This window comes from Zea mays, chromosome 10 (genome assembly GCF_902167145.1).
Source record: "Zea mays cultivar B73 chromosome 10, Zm-B73-REFERENCE-NAM-5.0, whole genome shotgun sequence".
Lineage (NCBI taxonomy): Eukaryota > Viridiplantae > Streptophyta > Magnoliopsida > Poales > Poaceae > Zea > Zea mays.
This window is the reverse complement of record NC_050105.1, coordinates 7,902,554-7,920,388: the sequence shown is the minus strand read 5'-3', so window position 1 is coordinate 7,920,388 and position 17,835 is coordinate 7,902,554. Positions and strand designations below refer to the sequence as shown.

General features: G+C 46.7%; 1 protein-coding gene across 1 annotated transcript; it reads right to left on the bottom strand.

The window, feature by feature from the left end:
* Positions 1-4,545: 4,545 nt before the first annotated feature.
* Positions 4,546-17,004, bottom strand: LOC100273787 (putative ACT-domain containing protein kinase family protein). The gene is made up of 15 exons (NM_001148189.3): positions 16,585-17,004; positions 15,540-15,654; positions 13,989-14,065; positions 12,626-12,698; positions 11,999-12,109; positions 7,384-7,434; positions 7,093-7,229; positions 6,907-7,014; positions 6,709-6,782; positions 6,162-6,337; positions 5,857-5,952; positions 5,357-5,437; positions 5,214-5,264; positions 4,999-5,139; positions 4,546-4,875 (listed from the first exon to the last, which is right to left on the bottom strand). Exons 1-15 carry the CDS (start codon positions 16,824-16,826, stop codon positions 4,819-4,821), a joined length of 1,590 nt encoding a protein of 529 aa, NP_001141661.2. The 5' UTR covers positions 16,827-17,004; the 3' UTR covers positions 4,546-4,818.
* Positions 17,005-17,835: the final 831 nt, after the last annotated feature.

Below are 17,835 nucleotides of genomic sequence, written 5' to 3'. Positions count from 1 at the left end.
TAGCACACCATCTTGGAACAGGGCTTGTAGTCCTTCTCCTTCCTTTGTTTGAGGATTTGTCGAAAGCTCTTAATGATAAGAGCCATCTCCTTGTTGTCAAGCTTAGAGGCGTCGATTGGGAGTCTATTTGGTGTAGACTCTTCCTTCTTCTCTTTTGTTGCTTTGAATGCAACAGGTTGCAACTCGGGTGTGGAGGTGGCGCCTTCCTCCAAGTTAACAATGTGTTTGGAGTCTTTGATCATTAGTTCAAAGCTCACAAACTTGCCAATTACTTCCTCGGGAGATATCTGTTTATATCTAGGATCTCCACGGATTAGTTGCACTTGAGTGGGATTACGAAAAACAAGAGATCTAAGAATAACCTTGATCATTGCATGGTCATCCCCCTTGGTGCTCCCGAGGTTGCGCACTTGGTTGACCATTATTTTGAGCCGGTTGTACATTGTGGCTCCTCTCCTTTGTTGAGGACGAATCGACCGAGCTCTCCCTCGATCGTCTCGCGCTTGGTGATTTTAGTCACCTCGTCCCCTTCATGCGCCGTTTTGAGGACATCCCAAATTTCTTTGGCATTTTTCAACCCTTGCACCTTATTATACTCCTCTAGACACAAGGAAGCGAGAAGTATAGAAGTTGCTTGGGAATTAAAATGCCTTATTTGGGCGGCCTCATCGGAGTCGTAATCCTCGTCGTCCACATGTGGTGCCTGCGCTCCAAACTCAACAATATCCCATATGCTTTTGTGGAGTGAGGTTAGATGATGCCTCATTTTATCACTCCACATACAATAATCTTCACCATCAAAATATGGTGGTTTGCCTAGGGGTATGGAAAGTAGAGGAGCGCGTTTAGGAATGCGAGGATAACGAAGAGGCATCTTACTGTACTTCTTACGATCTTGGCGTTTCAAAGTTGTAGACTCGGCGCTGGATGTGGAAGGTGATGAAGAGTCGGTCTCGTAGTAGACCACCTTCTTCATTTTCTTTTTCTTCTTGTGACCCTTCCTATGTGACTTGATGGAGGAAGCAGATTCCTCCTTGTGCTTATCGCCGGCCTCCTTTAACGGAGTCCGTTCATCGTTCTTCCTCCCCGAGCCTTCGGGCTTTTCGCCGGTGATCATCTCCCTCTTGGCGTGTTCTCCCGACATCACTTCGAGTTGTTAGAGTCTAATGAAGCACCAGACTCTGATACCAATTGAAAGTCACCTAGAGGGGGTGAATAGGTGAAACTTGAAAATTATAAACTTTGAACACGCACTATGCCCGGGGTTAGTGTTAGAATAATTCGGAGTGTGGAAGATAGTTCTCCTTGCTATGAGTTGCTTAATCAATACGGATAACTTTGGGACCAAACTCAAATCAATATGAGCAAGTGAACTTTTAGAGAGAGGAAAGAAAGGGAAACAAATCAAGTGGAGATCAACACAAATGAGCACGGTGATCTGTTTACCGAGGTTCGGTTCCAAAGAACCTAGTCCCCGTTGAGGAGGCCACAAAGGCCGGGTCTATTCCAACCCTTTCCCTCTCTCAATCGGTCACACAGACCGGTCGAGTGCTTCTCCTTAATCACTTGGGTCACTAAGACCCCGTAAGGATCACCACACACTTAGGTGTCTCTTGCTAGCTTTACAAAGCACTTAGAAGAATTAGAATGAGAAGGAGAAAGTAATCCAAGCAACAAGAGCAACAAAAGAAACACTAAACATCCTCTCTCAAGTCACTAAGCAATTGAGTTGATTTTGAGGCTTGGAGAGGATTTGATCTTTTGAATGTGTCTTGGAGTGAATGCTTTTGCTCTTGTATTGAATGTGGAGTTCAGAAAACTTGGATGGCTTGAATGGTGGTGGTTGGGGGTATTTATAGCCCCAACCAATATTTCAGTCGTTGCTGTCGATGGGCACACCGGATAGTCCGGTGGTGCACCAGACATGACACTGTTCACTGTCCGGTGCATGCCACGTCAGCAGACCATTGGGTTTGGAGCGGTTGACCGTTGAAGTCCTTTGTCCTCTTGCGGCACCGGACAGTCCGGTGGCACACCGGACAGTCCGATGCATTCTGACTTCGCTGCTCTGACTTCTGACTTGTGCACTGTTCATTGTTCATTTGACATCGTAGTCGACCATTAGGCGCGGTTGGTCGTTGCTCAGTTGGCTCACCGGACATGTCTGGTGCACACCGGACAGTCTGGTGAATTATAGCGGAGCGACTCCCAGACAAACCCGAGAGCGGCCAGTTCATGGGTGCCTTGGCCTGGGCACCGAACAGTGTCTGGTGCGCCACTAGCAGCACCAATGCTTGTCTTTGCTCCAAACTTTGTTGAGTTCTCAACTTATTTTCTTTGTTGGTTTATGTTGAACTTTAAGCACCTGAGATAAATGACAACTAGGCAAACTAGTTAGTCCACGTGGTTTGTGATGGACGTCAAACACTAAAATCGATTATAGGAAATGTTTTAAGCCCATTTCCCTTTCAAGTTCCCCCAACTCATTCTCTTTGTTGGTTTATGTTGAACTTTATGCACCTGATATAAATGACAACTAGGCAAACTAGTTAGTCCACGTGGTTTGTGATGGACGTCAAACACCAAAATCGATTATAGGAAATGTTTAAACCCATTTCCCTTTCAAAACATAAACAGATAGCAATGTCTTCTCGATAACTTTAGGCCTATTTACCTAGCCCCTTGGGATCTTTAGTATATGTGCTTCGTCTTTGGGATCATACTTTTAACTTTATGGGTTTCAGAACCCTCCCTTCTATCCCTTTTATGCAAATCTTGCACTGGGAACTTGGGATGACCAGCAGGGAACTGATCATATGGGGGAGGCCCAGGGATGAACGAAGCAGGTGGCGACCATGCGCTCATCACAGGATTGCTCGAAGCATTTGAGGCCGAAGGTAGATTTAACCTTGTCTCCTATGATTGAGGCTGAACATATTGTGGAACATAGGGCGAGCAGTATGAAGATGTATTGAACACCTCCTTCGACTGAGAAGGTTGAGCGGCTGACGAAGCAAGCTCTTTCTGCTTGTTGATTGTGTGGTGGCATGTTCTTGTGGTGTGGCCTTTATCCTCACAGCAAAACAAGCAGAATGGCTTCCTAGGGGGCGCAATGAATCTGTCGTCGAAGCTTCTGCCTCCTCTTCCTCCTCTCGGAGCAGGTGGGCGGAATGTGCTGTGAGAAGGTTGTTGTTGTGAGTTTGCTTGTTGTTGGCCTGACTGACCTTAAGACTGGGTCGCTTTTTCCTCGCCCTGTAGTGAGTTATGGATGCTTCGGACATGCCTTAGATGAAACCTTCCTCCGAAGCCCGTAGCGGCTTAGGCGTGTCTGTGTAATTCCTCCCTTCTTTGGCAGAAATCATTGTCAGCCCTTATGTACCCGTCCATCTTTTGCAACAATTTTTCAATGGTGTGAGGAGGCTTCCTTGCAAAATACTGAGTAGCTGGTCTTGGCCTAAGCCCCTTGACCACGGCTTCGATGACGATGTCATCCTGGACTGTCGGAGTTTGGGCGCGAAGCTTTAGAAACCTTCGGACAAACGACTAAAGGTATTCATGTGGCTCCTGGGTACACTGAAATAAAGCTTATGCAGTAATGGGTTTAGACTGAAAGCCATGGAAGCTGGTGAAAAGCATTTCCTTGAGCTTCGGCCACGAAGTGACTGTCCTTAACCGAAGTGATGAGTATCAAGTCTATGCCACACTTCGGACAGCCATGACGAAGGACTTCGCCATGACTACTGAGTTACCATCATACGAGAATATGGTAGCTTCGTAACTCATGAGGAACTGCTTCGGGTCAGTCAGGCCATCATACATAGGCAATGTATGAGGCATGTACAATGGTGGCCATGGTGTGTCCTGTAATTTTAGTGCCAGTGGGAAAGCTTCATCATAGGGGAAATGTTGAACATTGAATTCTTCATGACAAAGGTTGTTGTGATTGCAACCATCATGGTCTTGGTCCTTATAGTTGTACATGTTTCTGTGTGCTTCGATGTTGCACATCTCTTCAGTTGCTTCGTTAATCTTCCTCTGGAGCTCAGAAAGACGAAGCATTTTTTTCTTGCGCTTATCAACTTGCTAATGAAAGAGCTCGGGGTTGTTGATCTCCTCATCAAGCTTCTCTTCTTGGGGTACTAAGTTAGTAGCCTTCCTCTTCTAATTCCTTATTCCTTGCATCTCTGATGAGAGCTTCGTTCCCTTGATTAGGTAGAATTGAGTGAATTTAAATCCTAAACAAGCCAAAATCTTTCATAATTTTTTTCTAATCTCATGTAATCTATAATGGAAACAACCGAACAAGGTCTAAACGTTCCCTTGATTAGGTGGAATTGAGTGAATTTAAATCCTAAACAAGCCAAAATCTTTCATAATTTTTTTCTAATCTCATGTAATCTATAATGGAAACAATCGAACAAGGTCTAAACGGGAGGGAGTGGTGCTTTGACCACTGGAGCTGAACACGCCAGTGTCCATTCCAAAAGGAACCTAAGGCGAGTAAAGCATTATGCCTTTCTTGGAATGGCAGCTACTGGGATAATAATGCATGAAAAATATCCACCCATGTTGTAGGCGGTAAATTATCAGCCGTTGTCATAATACGTAATCCTCCCAAACGCTCGAGCCAATTTCCCCTATGTAAGAACAATGAGGTGACCATAAAAAATAGGCCCCAAGAAGATTGTTCAAATGTACACAAGCAAAACCATCCAGGGAAAAAAATCGATATGCTACATTCCTCGTAATTAGCGACTCGAATCCTAAACATGGCAGATCACTGAATTCAGAAAAACGTCAGGTATGTGTGCATGGGGGTTAATCTTTCGTGTTCGAGTTATTTGATGGAGCATGGGCCGTCTTTCCCGGTGTTCCCTGTCCAAAGAGCAGAGAACATTCCAGTGTTAATATGATAGCACAAGTGCACAACTAAAGATAGAATGGGGCATGGTAAGGGTTTCTTTCTCCAAAGCGTTAAATATGGGAGCTTGGAAATACCTGAACCTGTGCCAAAAGATCCTCCAGTTCGGCTAAAATGTCTGGGAAAGCAGGCCGGGCAGATGGGTCTGCTTCCCAGCATCTCTGCATCAAGTCCAATACCTTTGGATGCGTCTTCTTTGGAAGTCCTGGGCGCAATCCCTGGTATGACAGTACGTTTAGCACAGTTCACGTAGCATATAAGATGCTACAACGCCTACTCTTTCTTTACCCACCTGTCTCACACCTACAGCCGCTTGGAGAGGGGTCATGCTTTCATACGGGATCTGCGAACACCAGAGATTGAGAATTGTCAGGATCCAGCAATTGCAACAACAAATAACCTATGACCATAACAAAAAAAAAAGGGCAACAATACCTTAGACGTTATCAGCTCCCAGATGACAATAGCAAAGCTGAAAACATCTGCTTTGTTATCATAGGGTTGATGGTTTATAACCTACGATGTGGCACCAAATATTTATCAGAAAGGTATTTGACGTTTCTCTCTCTCTTTACTAGTCACTATAAGTTGCAAATGCACAATCGTTTCATAGATCCACTGTAATAATGAAATCCGACAAAAATGGAAACAGAAATTTTGGTCGCCGTCTCCATATCTTGTTTACTTGTAAACCTTTACTGGGTATGAGCATTCTATATTTCTATACCACATTTGGGCAACCCTGTCAACAATTAAGTGTTCCATGCATTCAAAAGGTTCTATTCCAGGAAAGTTTAATATAGAATCACACTGAAAAGCTTCTATCAGCAGCTTGCTTCTGAAACTACCAACGTTCATAAGGTCTGAGTTTCTATATCGCCAAAGTTATAAACTTCTAATATACAATCATACTGTTCCAGCAAATAGAGCCGTACCTCAGGTGCCATCCATCTGTATGTTCCAGTTTCAGCTGTCATGACACCTCCTTGATCCTGGAACCGAGCTACACCAAAATCAGCCACTTTCACAACCTAGAGAAACAAACAACAAAATCATTGATCAGCTGGAGTAATATTTTTTCAATTAACATTAGTTATTAAATTGTATGGCACATGGCCTCAGGCCCCAATATAGAAGATACACACAATTAGAGGCGGCAAATCCTCAATTTTCACTACCAGTATTCATTTCATCTCATTTTCCCTTATGAAAGAAGTGTAAATTGCTAAATAGTTCATACATGATCTTTGTCCATTAGAAGGTTTGCAGTCTTCAAGTCTCTATGGATGATACCCCTTTCATGCAAGTAGCACATCCCTCGGCATACATCAACTGCAAACTTTAATAAAGTCCTGAGGTTTAGAACATTATGCTGCTTGTGCACAAAGTCATATAGGCTTCCTCCAGACATGTATTCTGCAAGGTAATTAAAAAAGGGTTCAAAGAGTATTACAAGAGGAAAATACTAAAACCTACAATGATATTGGTTAAGAAGGCGAAAGGGCCTCTAGCTGAGTTGGTTAGGTGGTCTGAGTAGCACTATTGAGGTCCTGAGTTGGTTAGAGATTCTTACCTCCGCAGATCGAGTTGTTTTTATATTGGTTAAAAAGCGAGGCTAAAAATATTTTCAGCAGGTTACTAGCAATCCTAGAAAGCTGAAGTTACAATAGGCCAATACTATGAACAAGTAGGGCTTTGCATTGCACATGTTTCATGTCAGATTTTCTGTACGACAAATAGTTCTTTGTAGGTTTCCACGAGACACCAGATGCTGCCAGAAATCTCACCTGTAATTATGCAAAATTGGGGTGGTTTTGTGCATGCACCAATGAATCGCACAACATTTTTATGTTGAACTTCTCTGAAAAGTGTGGAAGATGAAAGCAAATCATTCACCATTAAATTATTTCAACCAATTGCAAGTAGAATATAGGACATTCAACTACATCACAAAAGTCACAAGTGATCCCACAAAAATTAGATACCTTAGTATATATACTTCTTGCGTAAACTCGTTCCAAACATTCTTATTCAAATGCTCAGCTCTTATAACTTTAACAGCTACATCCTCACCAAGGTAAGTCCCGTGATACCTTCAGATAAACATAACAAAATAAGAAAGCGCTACTGAATATAGAAACTAACTCATCAAAACTATAAACTGAACTCACAAGTCCCCACAAGAACCAGAAGCAACCATCCCTCCCATCTTCAGAAGTCGTTTGTCGATTTCCCACTCACCACCTTTAACTTGGAAGGGCAGTGTTCTTTCAGCGGCTGAGGAATGAGATGAACCAGACCATGAACCCTGCGTTGAGAAGAAACAAGCCAAAGTGTTTTAAGTTTGGGCTATGGAACCCTACAAACCAGATCCTGCATAAACCAAAATTAAAGCAAAACTTGCCTGTCTAATACTTAATCAATTATAGTTTGCATCTGTATATGAATAGTTCAGAAATTACCTCATTTCTTAGAATGGATGCTTCCAGTGCTTTGTGCAAACCATCAGCATCCTAATAATAAATATGTGAGTCAGCATTTCCGGAGGGGCAAGTGAAAAATATGGATACTCCTGCCATTTTACAAAGTCTCATTACCCATACCTGGGAGTCGCGGTTCCAAAACATAAGTAAAGAGAACAAAACATGGCTGCAGTTAATGCAACTTTGGCACTCGCTAACCTATTTTAACGATGTGAAAGAGCATAGGTAATTGTAGTCAATGGGGGCAAATGGTCATTTTCCATCAAATTTCTGTTAAGAGGATTAGACCCTCGCTGAGCCTGCTACAAGTGTTGATCACTAGGCTTGGGATCGGATGTTAGAGTTATTGTGTTTATCCCGTGTATTGGGCTGTTGTGTAATGGGCTAGGCCCAATATCTCTGTTATAAATATAACACCCAACCCTGTTTAGGGTTAAGGTTTTCAGTTCAATATGGTACCAGAACTAGGTTAGTCTCCTTCCTTTCCCAATCTCGCCGCCACTATAGCACCGGCTAGCCGGCTACAGTTCTGCCGCTGGCCTTTTCCCGGCGCGGTCCATGGCGGCGGAGCCTCCGCCGCCGGCCACCTCCCCTGGCGCGGCCTGCTGCGCACCCCTCCCCGGCCTCCCCCATCGCGTGCCCCTCCAGTGCGGCCTCCCAGCCGCGGGCCGCCCAGCCGCTGCCACGGCCGTCCTCGCCACCGACGCCATGTTTGGCCACCAACCGTGCGCATGGGGGCTGCCGGGGGGGTTCTTCCCCCGCCCCAGCCTCGTCCTCACTGCCGCCAACGCCACCACTCCGGCCCCCGACACCACATCCGTCCTCACCATGCTGCTGGCGTGCTCCCTGCATGCGCCGCCGCCAACAATGCCTCCCCTACCAGCGCCGCCGCGAGATCCCCTTCTCTGGTGTTATCCCCGGCGAGCCCACCGACACTGCAACAACCGACCTCTTCACCGGCGGTCTCGGTATGCTTCCTGACGCGCTTCCCAACGACGAGTACTCGACCCCTCCTGCGTCCCTCACCGCCCTCTACGCAGCTGCGCTACAGGACGCCGCACCCACGACCCATGATGTTGCCGCTCATCGCGCCAAGCTCCTGGCCCCACACTTCCCGTACCTGAGTGCAGGTCATGGCACTCCCACCCTGCCCGGGCTCGCGAGGGGTTCGACATCCCACCTCCCGTCTACAACCACTCATCAGTGCTCACCACCTCTCAACGTCCACGTACTCTTGACGTCATCGATGTCCTCCTCGCCACCTGTGCTTGGGAGCAGGAACGTGTGGTCGTCGATGCCCTCGAGCGCCAGCTTGTCGATACCCCTCATCCGCTTGCTAGTATCCCGGGCGATGCCTCCTACTCAGTGCACGACGCCGATGACGATGCCCCTGACACGTCGATCATCGTCAGTCTCCATGCTCAGGCAGCGGGACTTCCCAGCATTCGGGCTCTGGTCTCCGTCGTCCTTCCCCCTGACTCGGCCCAGTACACTTGCTGGCATGATCAAGTCCTGCTGACCCTCCACCGCTACGCCCTCGACGACCACGTCCTCACCGACGCGGTGGTGTCGACGCACGCCTAGTCCTGGATGGACAGTGTTGTCCTGACCTGGATCCTCGGCACTCTCAAGGTCGAGATGCAGGACAACGTCCGCGAGCGGGGGGGACCGCTCGCCAGGCCTGGGTTGCTATCGAGGCCAAGTTCCTCGACAACCACTAGGTCCAGATTCTCCACCTGGACACCGCTTTCCGCCAACTTGTCCAGGCAGATCTCTCCACTGAGTATTGACGGCGGATGAAGACCGTGGCAAATTCCATCAGTGACCTCGGCTCCCCGGTCAGATGAGACGCTCATTCTCAACCAACTGCACAGGCTCAGTCCCGCTACGCGCACCAGCGGGCCATCCTCACGCGGATCACCTCATTCTCGTCCTTCGCTCGAGTTCGCGATGATCTTCTGCTCGAGGAACTTATGACTACGGCGCCACCACCACCGATGCCACGACATCTCTCTACAGTGCCCACCCCGGAGAGCAGGCCCTGCGGCCCCCCCGTCCTACCTCCGGGGAGATGCCCCCTCGGCAGAGCACTCCTCCACCGCCCTCCGATGCCCCTCGCTCGACTACCACCTCTGGCGATGGTCGTCATCGTCGCCAAGGCGGTCGTGGTCGCGTGGGTGGTCCTAGTAGTTCTCCTGCGGCTCGGAGCCATGGCTCCTGGCCATCCTTCTACAACCCGTGGACCGGCTCCATCTCCATGTGGCCTGGACCACCTGCGGGCCCTCCTCCACCATGCCCGACGGCCCCTCAGCCAACCTTCTACGCCACTCCACCTCCGTTGGCACTTCCGGCGACCCCGGCAATACCTCACCTCCAGTCAGGTCTCCTGACTCCCCTGCCCACCTCTCCTGCGCCCTCGTGGGGCCCTTGGGTGGCTGGTGGGACACACAGTCTCTTGATGGGTCCTTCAGCACGATGACTCTCGCTCTGCCCACCTCGGTCTCGGACTAGGTGGCTGACTCCGATGCTTCCTACCACACCACCCCTGACGCCGGTACTTTATCTGCCACTCATCCTCCTCATCCCTCTCTCCCTTCATCGTCATCGGATGAGTCGGTCAACCACGTCACCTCAATAGGTGATACGGTCCTTCCCGGCTCCTTTCGCCTCAACAACGTTCTTGTTGCCCCCAACATCATTCAGACTCCTTTCTATTCGTCAATTTACTACTGATAACTCTTGTTCTATGGAGTTTGATCTCTTTTGCTTGTATGTGAAGGATCTTGCTACCAGGACACTTCCCGCGCGTTGTGACAACTCCGGGCCGCTCTACACCCTTCGCCTGCCTGCCTGCCTCCTCTTCATCGACCTCCACCCCGCATGCTTTGACCGCTGCTGCCTCCATCACTTGGCACCGCCACCTTAGCCATCTCGGGCGTGATGTGATGTCGAAGTTGTCTAGCAGTTCTATCATCTCTTGTAGTCGGGGTTCTTTTGATCACTTGTGTCATGCCTGTCAGCTAGGTAGACATGTCAATTTCCTTTTTCTTCCTCTTCTAGGGCAGCAAGCAATTTTGATCTAGTCCACTGTGATGTCTGGACATCCCCTGTACTCAGTGTTTCTGGCAATAAATATTATCTGCTCATTTTGGATGACCACTCCCATTACTTGTGGACTTTTCCCTTGCGCTTGAAGTCTGATACGTTCCCCACCCTTTATCACTTCTTCGCTTGGGTCTCCACTCAGTTTGGACGCATCGTCCGAGCGGTCCAATGTGACACCGGGAGGGAGTTTGACAACTCCACCTCCCGTTCCTTCTTCCTCTCCCACGGCACTCAACTGAGGATGTCGTGCCCCTACACCTCTTCTCAGAACAGTCGAGTTGAACGCATGATCCGCACCACGAACAACGTCATGTGTTCCCTGCTGTTCCAGACCTTCCTTCCCCCGCTACTAGGCCAAGGGGCTGGCCGCCGCTACCTATCTGCTCAACCGCCTCCCCACCAAGGCGGTTCCTCACCCCACCCCTTACTTTGCTCTCTTTGGCACCTCTCCCTCCTACGATCACCTTCGTTTTTTTGGTGCACCTGCTATCCTAGTCTCTCCGCCACTGCCCCTCATAAGCTTGTGCCCCGTTCCACTCATTGTGTCTTCCTTGGGTACTCCCCTAATCACAAGGGGTACCGGTGTATGGACCTCTCCACTCACCGCGTCCTTGTCTCTCGTCACGTTGTCTTCGACGTGTTTGACTTCCCCTTCTTTGTATCTCCCTCCGCTGCCTCCCCCTCTGAGTATTTCAGTTCAATATCGGATGCATTAGATGATCAATTGACATAGGTGCTATGGGTGCTGGTAGAAATATAGATCCGTACTTAAATAGAAAATAAGGTCATGTTCATTCGGAGTTTTTCAGAGGGGGGATTCAGAGATTGATGATGAATCACAATATTTTGGCAAAGTTGTGCATACTTAATGCAAAACAACAAGACAGTTTGTTAATCCCTATTAAGTATGTTGGATGCCTTCTTGACTCAATCCTAGTTCTGTTTACTTACAAATGATGTGTGGACCATAAGATGTCGTTTAGGTTGGTTAAGTGGAGCAGAATTCAGATCGAACCTTTACTTACAAATGATGTGTGGACCATAAGATGTTGTTTAGGTTGGTTAAGTGGAGCAGAATTCAGATCGAACCCCTTGCATCCCTACAACTAACCGACCTTGTGCATGTATTAAACAAGGTAACGCAGGCCGCAAAAAAGTTTCTACCAAATTTGTAAGTAGGATGTTGGGAAGGATTAGTGCCTCACGAAGAAATTTGCAGATGTGTAAATGATATTCCATGAGGCTTGTTGTTTCACATAGGTTATCATGTAACTGTGCATGGCTAGATAATTTACTTGCACCAGAATAAACTATACCAATTTCATGGGTCAGAGAACATTGTTAAGGATGCCCTCACAAATCCTTTTAAGTCTCAAGCAAGTTTGGTAGTTTTTTTATAACTTGTTTGGTAGGGTTAAGTCTAGGAACAGCCACAACACATAGATCTCAACAATTCAATTAATACCAAGATAAAGGTCTAACATATTACCTGAACAGGCCAGCCATCAACAACAAAAACATCAAGAGAATAGCCATCATGGGTAGAGAAAACATGTGCTTCTCTGATGTTCAATCCAATGTCAGATAGCAATGCAGATAGCTGGCAAGAATTGTTTAGTTAGATGATGTGCTGTGAATAAAAGGACCAATTATGTGCAACATAGTGTGTACAATCTAATACATCATTCAATTCAGAGTGGGGTCTGGGGAAAGGATAGACCCAGGCAAGCCTTCCCCCCACAAATGCAGAGAGGCTGCTTCGAACCCACAACCTGTTTTCAAGTCGTCCGATTAATCGCGATTTCGTCCAAATCGGTTTGGACGAATCGTGACTAATCGCCCAAGTCGGTCAGCCAAAATGACTAGCAAGTCGTTCGACTTGAAAACAATACTCTCATTGAGACAACTCTCACCACCGTACCAAGTCTTCCTTTATTAGGATAAAAATTAACTAGAAGTCCTCAAATTAGACTACAGGATATCTAATATAAAAACGAGCATGACAACATTAGTGGTAAAGCTTTGTATATTGATTAGAAAAATGGTATAACATCTTGGTATCTTAAATGTGTATCAAAACTTGAGGATAATTTAAAAGGTACACAAAATTGCTGACCTGACTAAGGAGCTTTGGCTTATCGATTGTGGAGAAAACTATCTCATGAATGTGAGTATATGGTGTGCCCTGCCTGTGAAATATACAGTCAAGATTAATGCATTGACAAATAAAGTTGTGTGAAACATTTGTCTTGTACATGTCATAGTTATTCATGCAATTGCAAGCACAGAGGGATTTTTTGGGGGGGTACAGAACTAGAAGCTACTTGAGATGGATTTCTTCAGGCATACATGAGAGAAGTATCTCTATTCTGCATCTGCTTGTTTATCTGATGCAGACTACAGAAGTCAATGTGTACTTTTGTACAGAGGTCAACATGTTTGATCTGTGTGACTCACTGAATCCAAGTTTCCAACACATGTTAGTATTCAAAGGGTCGCAGGCTCACAGCCTTTGCAATATTTAGAAGGTAAAGGAAACAGGCAACTATGGCGTACAAAGGCTGGACATTGCTCATTAGGCCAAGTTAAATGTTGCGCCAGGGTTTTTGAGTTGCACCTTTTCAAAAATATTATATAATTAACTAAAAGATGCATTTTATGCGCACAGAAAAAAATAAAACTAATAGGACTTCGATCCTCCATGAATTTAGGAACATCAACTTGTCTGTAGCATTAGAATCTTAAAATAATTAAGTAAAGTTTATTTGCACCTCCTAATGTTGAATACACTTACTGTTTTTTTGTGTTCAGTATATAGCATATCTGATGTTTCTTTTCACATGCATAATATTACCCCCCCCCCCCCCCCCCGCCACGAATGTTTTTACAAAAAATATGCATCTATGAGTCCAAATCAATGTGCTGTCAAAACATATTTGGATAATCTAGCTTGTGTGTTTTGGTCAGTCTCACCCTTGGTTTTTTATTTAGTACAAACTATATTTTGTTCCTTCTAAGTTCTAACCCCTCATAGCTCAGCGCGGAGTGAGGTGGTGGTGTTCATGTAAGGGGCTGATCCCTTTCTCTCTATAATACAAAGATGTGCAGCTCTCCTGTGTATTCAGGGAAAAATGATGATGTAAATGTTTATGCATTTTTTTCTAAAAAAAACTTGGTCACTAGACTACTAGAGAAGTTTGACATAGGATAAAGCCAAAGTGAACTATAATTTGGAACCGAGGAAGTACTCTAATAATTGTGTTACAAGTATCCTAGAACATAAAGATCTAATATATATAACCACTCAACCAGCGTGTGGAAGAATTATAACTTAAGTGAAGTGAAAACAGTGCAAGGCAAGGTTTTTAGTACACACTACAGAGGGCAATGTGCCACATGTTACTATGTTACTAGCATTGTAGCATTCAATTTGGGGATCCTCAAAGTCTTTGGAAGCAGCACATTTCATAGGCATCTACCTTACAGAGAGATCATCACCATCATCATCCCCTTCTTCAGATGCATCGGAGTCGTATGCTGAATCCATATCTTCAATCTTTGATCAAAGTTTAGAGTCAATTTGATAACTCCAATTTCTATTGGTGATACTATAGATAAGCAAGCATTAATGCATGGGAAAACATTTAGCCTTGATAAGAGATGAAAGAAAAGATAAAATCAGAATCTAATAGACCTCTCTTCCTAATCCCTAAAATACTAGACCAATCAAACATTAAAACATTATATGAATTGCCTGTAAAGAATAAAAATCGTGTAATACCTAATCGAAAAATATAAATCACATAAACAGAAAAGTTAGTGGTGAGCTGTTGGGCTCAGCTCAGGGTAGGTTTCAGACCCTGTATTTAGGAATGATTTATCAGTCAAAGCCAGTCACTCTCTCCCTTGTTCACATTTTGCAAGAAGTTGTTAAGTACTTAAGAGTACTGTACATACATCTTAGCAGTTTAGCACCCACAAAACAAGAGAACAAACTCAATTCCTCTTAAAATACAGTATCTTTTAGATGAATTCCCACATAATCACCCAAAAAAGATACCCTAACATAAACTTGGGAATTGAAATTCTTTCTACCTCTTATGGTAACTAATAATGTTTCTCAATCTAACTTATCCTTCATACTTAAAAAATATACAACAAACTATCAAAAATCGCTTGTGGCACACAAGCTGAGTTATAGTTACAACCATGTATGTATTCATTTGGCAATAAACGGCTGCTGCAGATGGCACTTTGTTTGTTCACAGCGAGGAATATGGCATCTGATAACTGGCAGTAGCACTAGCATTTTTTTTCAGATCCATCTATACAGCAATCAGGTGACTTGAAGCCTACCATCACTTTATTCCTTTTTACTATTGGACTAAAATGGGTGGCTAAGATCAAACCTCTCTGGCTCTCTCTCCCTTATCCACTTCCTATCCCAGCTCGCCACCTATCCACACGCACTGCCACAAGCCAGATGCATGCATGGCTGCATACTAAGTCCCCTTCCACCACAGCCCGGCAGTAAACTCCCTGTGTCCCTCCCTCCACCGTCAGCACCTTCTTCATCAAATCCAGTCAACTTCGTCCTCGTCCACCAAACAGGCTTCCCACCCAGCTCTCCACTGACACCGCCCCTAAACAATTGAAGCTTGATACCGCCTCCACACCAACAGTCCGCCACCATGGCAATCAACAACCCCGTGGCAGCCTTGCCATACCATCCAGCGCTGGGCTGGGAAGCTCCCCGCAATCCCTCTAAGCCCGGAGGCCACAGGTAAGGCCCAAACCCCCAACCCTGACCCTAGTTTCAAAGGGGTTGGTGAAGCCACCGTTGTGGCGTTCATTGATTGACTGAAAAAAAAATCGAGTGAGGGGAGGCTTCAAATCACTTGAGTGAGGTTTAGCTTTCCTGTTCTTTTCCGAAACTAAACTTCGGTAACAATAAAATAAATTGAAACCACTAGCCACTAAAGTAGCTACTGCTATCATATAGCAGATAGTAGTTTATTGCAGAACTTTACCCTCAAGAAACGGACATAGAATGCAGGGCGCCTATCAGGATCCTTTGCTTCCGCTAAGACGTTCTGGTGGACCAAGACATCGGATGCTTTGTCAACATTGATATCCAGCTGATAGCTACGGTATGAGAAAACAAAAGAAGAACCAATGTTATTGTTAGCTTCATGATTAATTGATTATACAAGTAAGACAACGGAAGAATTAATTAATTGTCATATAGCAATCCTAATGTGGAAACAGAGACTGCAGCTACCAGCTTCCTTTGAATATGATAAAAGTGAACTACCAGTCTACCCCACCCGGGAAGAATACAGAGGCAAGCTACAAGACTAAGGGATAAGACTGACTATGTGTTCAATACAAGGGAATAAGGGATAACTACAAGACTAAGGGCTAGTATGCAATTGTTAATCCACGCTACGATCTGGAACATATTTGTTTGTAAGCATATTTACTATCTTGAGAAATTTTGCGGCTATAGATCTAAAAGAGACGCTTTGGAATTTCACTTTTTATACAGGTAAAGACAACAGTTCAGAACGAGGATGAAAGCTTTCCTTTTTTTCCGGAAGGGTGTGAGCCAGCAGATGATTCTAAGAAACCCTGCTCACTCCATTTACTTCCAACGTTAGCTTAATCACAGAGCACACCAGATCAACATCGAGCCAGGCATGGCTGCTAGGTACCGTTCGAACACTAAAGTAGTGTAAAATTGTAAATTCATCCAGTCCTCAAGCAAACAGTACCGAGTGATGTCCGATCCAATTGCCAAGTCAAACAACAGTCTCTTAGCACATCAAACACGGAAGCAGCAGTGAGAGCACGGAAGCTAACCAAAAGGTCAACATGATACAAAAATTCACACCTAAAACGAAGCTCACCACTAAGCTTCGCCATGCCGACACCCAAAATCTGAAACCCGAAACGAGCACGCTACCCTCCTTGACCGAAACAATGAGCACAGATTTCCGCAACCAGGGCATGTAAAGCCTACACCACGGCAAGCGAAGGCCTAGGATGCGGCAGGCCGAGGTAATGGATCAGCACCTGTGCGGGAGCCGGCCGAAATGGGCGGCGAGCCTGTCGCGGAACTCGGGGTCGGACGCCTCCGCGTAGCCGTCGGCGACGAGGCGGTCGAGCACCTGGGCACAGATTTCGCGGGCGCCTCCGCTGCCCCCGCTCCCGCCGGAGCCGGCGGGCGCTGGGACGGCGTCCTCGCGCGGCGGGGACGAGCTCTCCCCGACGCCCTCCTCGACGGCCCCGCCGGGCCCACCCTCCGCCGCCACCATCCCCCACGCCGCGCCGCAGCGTCACCTGCCCCGCATCGCCGCCCCTCCCGCCTCCTTAGTTTTGCCTCGCCCACCCGCCAGCGCGCTCGCCCGCGTCGCGTGTTCTAGAAGCGTCGCGGGCGCTGGGCGCTCTGGGCAGTCGAAGGCGAGAAGGATAGGAGTGTGGGACACAGACCAGGAGACGAAGGAGGTTTTTTAACGCGCGAGGTATGAGGAAGAGAATACGAGGCTGTTCCAAGGGCAACGACGTCTTTTCAAGTCATCCCTCTGAGAGGAGAATGTGTCGAAGAAGAGGGCCCTTGGATTTCGCTATGCGCCGTAGGCCCCGGTGGCAGTGAGAGGGAAACAGTGCACGTGGTGTATGGAGGACACCGACTGCACGAACAGGGATGAAGGTTGAAGGGGCTGCTGCACAGTGCACTGCTGCTACGTGCACGCCACGAAGTTGTCTTTGCAGGTTTTCTGATGGGCCCGCGCTTCTTTAAGTAGCAATGATTCATGGCGTGAAATGGGTAAGAACAACGATCGGAAGGGATATCATTAAGTAGTGCCGGCACTCTAATGCTATTAGGGCTATATTTATTTAAGTAGTATAGCAAGTTGATCATGACGTATTTTTAGGGACTTTTATATCTGTTCAGTCTTGTCCCTCTTTAGGCCACCCTCACTCCACTTCAATACAGACATAACTGAACAAGCACTTAGTAGTAATGCCTTATGTCACCAGAATCGATCGGGAGGGCCATCATGTATCTTATGTCGGCCTAAACAACGAGGCTCTCACATTTTTATTGAAAGTCCAGGAGGGGAGAACCCCTACTGTAAATCTCTACTACACCATAAGTAGCTACCGAGGGCGTCCACCCGGCTTCACCGTGCCCCCGCCAGCCCCACGCGCCCCCGCGCCGCCGCCCGCTTGCACGCGTCCCCGCGCCCGACCTGACCCCTCCCGGTGGCCCGCACGCTCGCTCGACCCCGGACGCGCGTGCATGCGGGCACCCGATGTGGA